General features: G+C 37.4%; 1 protein-coding gene across 1 annotated transcript in view; it reads right to left on the reverse strand.

The window, feature by feature from the left end:
• Positions 1–1,488: 1,488 nt before the first annotated feature.
• The window catches only part of LOC144978663 (uncharacterized), a 19,440-nt gene continuing 14,928 nt past the window's right edge, over positions 1,489–6,000 (reverse strand). Inside the window, exon 5 of the mRNA XM_078924999.1 lies at positions 1,489–4,792. Within this exon, the coding sequence (XP_078781125.1) occupies positions 3,654–4,792 (1,139 nt within the window). The 3' untranslated portion in view covers positions 1,489–3,653. The remainder of the gene's footprint in view (positions 4,793–6,000) is intronic.

The following is a 6,000-nucleotide window of genomic DNA, read 5'->3' on the forward strand; positions in this document are numbered from 1 at the left end:
GTATATCGAATGCACACAACACTCAGGAAATGATAAGAATGGTTACCCAATCATGAATTATGGACTTGGGTTTAAAATAAAAACATTGTATAATAGAGATACATGTATATACTAGAAGATCAATATCAAATGTAAAATACAACTTTGTGTTGTTCCCTTATTTATGAGTCACATTTACTCCCTTTATCTTTCTCTCCATTTTACAAGCTAGACGGTCGCTGCACTCAACTTTTAATGTTGATTGTCGTATAATTTATTCATTCCCCCCCCCCCCAAATATATTCAGCCTATGCAACAAACTACCTGCTAAATATCAAACTTTTGAGCAATATTGCGAATTTTAAAAATAAATAAATAAAATTCCCTTTATTCCCCCCAAGGGAAAATTTGTCTTTAGGGTCTATTCCAAGGGAAGACTGGAACTACTCAGGCGTCAGCCGCTGTGCACCACCCATAGTGAGCTAAGGCGAGGTGACTTGCTCAAGGCCCCACAAAGAGGCGTGTAGTCTTTTGTGTACGAAGCAAAGACTGTACCGCTGAGCCACGCTGCATGACAGACCATCAAAAAGTTACATGATTTTTGTTCTATGTACATGATAGGACATATCCTAGGAATGCTGAAAAAAAAACCAAACAAACAAAAAATCCAACAACAACACTCCCCCCCACCCTCCAAACAAAACTGCAAACAAACAAACAAACAAACATATACTCTATCTCGTACTGCTCTAACATGGACACCTGACAGCAAGGAGGAGAGAGGAAGACGAAAAGAAACACGGAAGAGGACAGTTGAAAAGGAAAAGCTAAATCAGATTTCCATCCCGGACCGAGGCTTGGAATGCTGCATGCGTCAGGACAGTCTGGAGAAGATGTGTTCACGGCCCTATTCTCCACGAAGGGAGATAAGGGAATAAGTCAAGTAAGTTAAGTCATGCACATCGACAGAGATGATTTATATATTAACAAGTAATATATAATCTGATTGAGTCAGTCGGGTTATTTGAGAACTAACAATTAGATGAATGACTAGAAAGGAGCGAAGGTCGACCCACCCCAAGTTTTCAGAAAACAATTTGACAATATTTCTGGTTCTGTGGGTTGGGTGTGATTATTTGTTATTTTTATCCAGATACGGTGGCTGGTATTAAGTAACTTGCTCAATTGAAACTTAAAATTCGTAGTTTTCAGAGGGAATAAATAGAAGTCACTGTAATTAACTTTACGAGTTAATGTTTTACCCTTAGTATATTAAGTATACCTTCAAAACCCTGACTAGATGCTTTCTGTCACCAAACTTTTCTTGTTAACACACTGTATTAAATGAAAAAATGTCTTTTTGTTTCTGCTCTTAAGGCCAAAAACTCATATTTTTACGAATTTTTGTATTAGTAGACAGCTCTGCATAGTGTTATTGTCGGGTATCATGGCAACATTTTCATCCTTCAATCGTTCCAAGAAGAAAAAAAATGAAGTGATACATTGAAATTAGATGTACGTAAATTATTTATTTCAAACGACAGCAACATCAACAACAAAACCAAAATAAATAATCTCCTCCACTCTTTCTCTTGATCGATTGATTGATCGATTGATTGATTGATAGGTAGATAACTTGAAAGATTGATTTATAGATAACATACCGATTGATTATTCATTTGGGATATAAATAAACAGTTGAAGAAAATATTTTGAATTGGTTTCAAATAAATCAATTCACATGAATTAATTACATAAAAAGCGTTATGGTGGCACAGACTCGTTGTGCCTCATCGGTCTCATACTTGAAAATTATATGAATTCTAGTTAGATCTTATCACGGAGAGTGCTTACATTGTCTCCTCATTGATATACGACAGCGTATTTATGTTACGTGATGATTATTTCTGAGTTGTATAATATGGGTGTTAAAAATGAAAATATCTGGAATATGGAATCAAGCCTTTCCAAGTTTTATGTAAATTGAAAACATATTGATTCAAAAGTTTGAGTTAATTTTTTTCCCCAAAATCCACGAGAAGGCGGAAATATCTAAGAAAAACGCTGCTCACTTATTTTCGGCTGCCCTTTATTTCTGCAGTTGGAGGTTTGCAGTTTCAATTACAACAATAATCAAGAGGAAATTCTGTATTTCTAATTTTCAATGTATCTCAGTTTAAACATTCGACTGACGGTATATAAAGCTCTCTTTATTTATATAAATGCTGTATCATTGGATAAAAGAAATGTGAATTATTAAATATTTTAAAACGCGATTATCTTTCTTGGAAGAACATTCTCGTTTCCGATAGTGCGCGGAATGGCCAATTTATCTGCATTTGATAACGGTATTGTTGCGGTTTCTGGTTGGTCTGAAATTGATCTGATGGTAAAGCAACTTTTTCATATATAATTTATATGGAAGAAAGTAAGACAATGGTTTTGACCTAATTGGCTAAGGGGGTTACAGTTGAGCGATTCCATCCAACATTTTAAACACTCAAGTTTGTCAATTACAGTCGTTGCAAACAAATCGAGCTGCCCGTGTCTTGATTATTTCTAATTGTAATTATCTGTACTTCTCTGATGATCCCAAATATCTAAAAGAAATAAAGGCCCAAATAATTAAAAATGGAACCCCCCCCCCCCCAGAAAACATCAGGAAAAACTTTAATCTCAAAGAAGGACAATCTCAAAAAAGACCCCTGGTTTCTAAATTTCAATCAGAATGAAATTGGAAAATTTAGTAGTGGCCCTAGAATGTCAACCTTGCAGTTATCTTAATCCACTGTCACGCCCATTGCATCTAGGTGTGTCATCGTTAGAGCCCCTTAAAAGTAATCACTAAGAAAATAGGATCCAATTCTGGAAAGCATTGATATTTAACATTGGACCCTTTGACACCAATAATTGTCTTCTGAGTATTACATATAAAACTGAAAGGAATATGCATTTAGCAATTGTTTCTATTAAGTTTAAAATTTCAATATCCTCACACAGTCATAGACAAGACAGTAATCCTGCATCCTGACCATCCATCGGATCTCAGACTGCCATCCCTGTCCATTTTACTCAACACCTGATGTTCACATTATAGAAAGCCCTGGTGTGTCTTGTGCTTTTAATCTTAGTTGATTAGTTCACTCTTTAACGGCGGGTCAAGTGGCCGAGCGGTCAAAGCATAGCATGGTGACCCGGAAGATATGGTTTCGGGGCCTGCTTCAGGCACGTTTTTCCCCTTGAGCAAGATCATTCCCCCTCCCTCCCAATTTGCCCACTTTGGACAACATGGGTGAGTCCTGTTGACGTCAGACGATTGTTTGATGGAATAGCTATATTCCCTCATGAATCCTTAGACGATTATTAATCTAAATGTATTCACCGTTTTCACCAAGAGAGCAGAAACAGCGATGCAACTGAAGCTTCATTGAACGTAGCTCGTAGCATAATGTGTAGAGCCTTCACAGAAGGTTTTATAAAATAATTATTTCGGCACCGTTTTCGAAAAAAAAGAGAAAATTACGGAAAACCAATAAAACAAAAATGGATGGTGTATTTACTTCCATTAACGTACATCAATCTCTCCTACTCTCATCCATACAGCCAGTACTTTCACTCCAAATAATATTTACATGATGATGTCATCAAATTCTTTATAGGAATAAAAATAACGATTAACGACTTAGACTTGTTTCCACATAATCTGAGATAATGTTCATTTGATCATCCATTTCCTTCTCTTCTTTCATTCGTTGTTTCTTTGACCATTTGTAGGCGAGAACCGCAACCACAATTGCCACGAGCACCACCGCTGCTGCAACGCCGGCAATCAAAGGAATTAATTGTTGGGACGGAGAAGCGGACGAGTTTGGCCTTTCTTTACTTTTTCCCACACCGACACCTCCGCCATTGTAGGTATCGTTGGTTTTATCACTAGTGTTTCCGTTCGTTGAAATAAGTTCATTTGTTTCCGTTCTTGCTTCTGATGTCTGCCATGTTCTTTGTTCTAATGTTTGTGCTGTGGTTTTCACACTTATGGACGGCAATGGCGGCATTGGCGACAACTTTGGTTGGATTGATGGGGCTGTGTGCAACGGATGAAACAAAGGTGACAGAGCAGACATAGTTGTTGGAGTGCTTGAGCGTTCACGATTAGATTCAGATGTTCTTTTTGTCAAATTATTTTGTTCTTCAGCAGTGGTGGTCGTAGTTCTTTGCCTTGTCCATATCTGAGAAAAAAGGGTTGTTGTTGTCCTTCCCCTTGTCAACACCAGCGGTGTCGCCGTGGAAGTTGTTTTCCTCCTCATTGTGAATGGTTTCAATGTAGTGGTGGTTGTTCTCCGTCTCGTCCAAGTTTGTGGCGAAATTGTGGTGCTTCTCCTTCTCATCCAGGGTGTATTGGTTCTAAACCTACTCCAAGGCATAGTCGTACTTTGCTTCCGTACCCATTGGGTGATTGATGGAGTCGTGGTAGTTCTTCGACGCTTAGTCGTTGGTTGTGATGTAGTTGATGTAGTTCTTCGTCGTCTTGTGGTTGGTTGTGATGTAGTTGATGTCGTTCTTCGTCGTCTTGTGGTTGGTTGTGATGTAGTAGTTGTGGTTCTTATACGGCGCTTTGTTGTTGGTTGTCGGGTGGTAGTGGTAGTTGACGTGGTAAGCCTTCTTCTGGTTGTATCAGGAGACGACGTCGGTGTTGCTGTTGTTGTTTGTCTCTTTGCTTTTGTGGTCTCTGGTTGGGCGTCGGTGGTGGTTGTGGTAGTGGTTGGAATTGTGTCCGGTCGCTCCGTCGGTGACGTTATGATTGTTGTGGAATCTGAAATGAAATACAATACAGCTCAGAGATATCGACCTAGCGTATATCCACATCCCTCCCATATTGACATCATACTAAAGTCCCATTTCCCATATACATCTATATGACCCACTGTGTCAATATGGTGTCATGTTGGAAAGAACCCGATGAAGAGAAATACGTTTTAAGGCAAAATGATCAAATTTAGAAATTTAACTTTAAAAAAAGTCTAAGGAACTAAACCCACATTTATAAGTAGTCCTTCAGAGCCATTAGGCCCACGGAGCCTGAGTTTATCCCGGTTCTATAGCGTGATGCGGACAATAGCAATTGCTTGCTATCCTTATGATAGGATGCTAGTCTATTGCAAAGTACTTTCGGCCAGATCTAAGAGACCCAGCTACTCAATCACTTCTGGATGGATCAGGGAGGATCAGAAAAAATCTCGACTGCACACAGAATCGATCTCGGTCATTTGCGTGTGAAGCGAGTACGCTAGTAACTGAACTATTGAGACCCCCGAATTGAACATTTATTGTAACTCACAATTTCAAGCAACACGTTCACCCCCAACACAATAACATTTTGAAAGAATTTGATAAATATTCTTCTTTTTCTTCAAGTACCTAGTCTGTACCAGACATCGGTGATCATGTTACGCCATTCATCTCTCTGATCAGATAACTTTAGAAAACTAATAATACTCTTCTCTTTCTTTGTCACCCAGCTGTTCAAACTATTCAAATATGTTTTTCTTGGTCTACCTTTACTCCTTTTACCTTCTATCTTTCCTGTGAGGGCAAGATGTTCAATACATCTATGTCGATTTAGGTGCCCTAAAAATTGCATTTGTCTTTTTCTTATTGTACGAATTAGTAACCATTTAGTTTCAGCTTCTCTAATACTTTTTCATTAGTTTAAAAATTAGTAAAAAATGATATTTTATTTTACGACAATTTGCTTTGATTCGACATCAACACTAAGATCGATATAGAGCGATTCAGTTTAAAACCAGACCATGATATAGTGTCTTTGTAGTCTGGTTTAGACTGTTTGTTTTTTTAACTTAATAATTAATATCATGCAAGTAGTCCAGGTGTTTTGCTTAAAAAAATATAAATTTCAGAAAAAATAACAACAACAACAAAAAAGAAACAAAAATACAACAGAAAATAAAATCAAAATATATTATTATTTATTATTATTATTATTATTATTATTATTATTAT

This window comes from Berghia stephanieae, chromosome 8 (assembly GCF_034508935.2).
Source record: "Berghia stephanieae isolate SIO BIC M18660-M18661 chromosome 8, UCSD_Bste_1.3, whole genome shotgun sequence".
Classification (NCBI taxonomy): domain Eukaryota; kingdom Metazoa; phylum Mollusca; class Gastropoda; order Nudibranchia; family Aeolidiidae; genus Berghia; species Berghia stephanieae.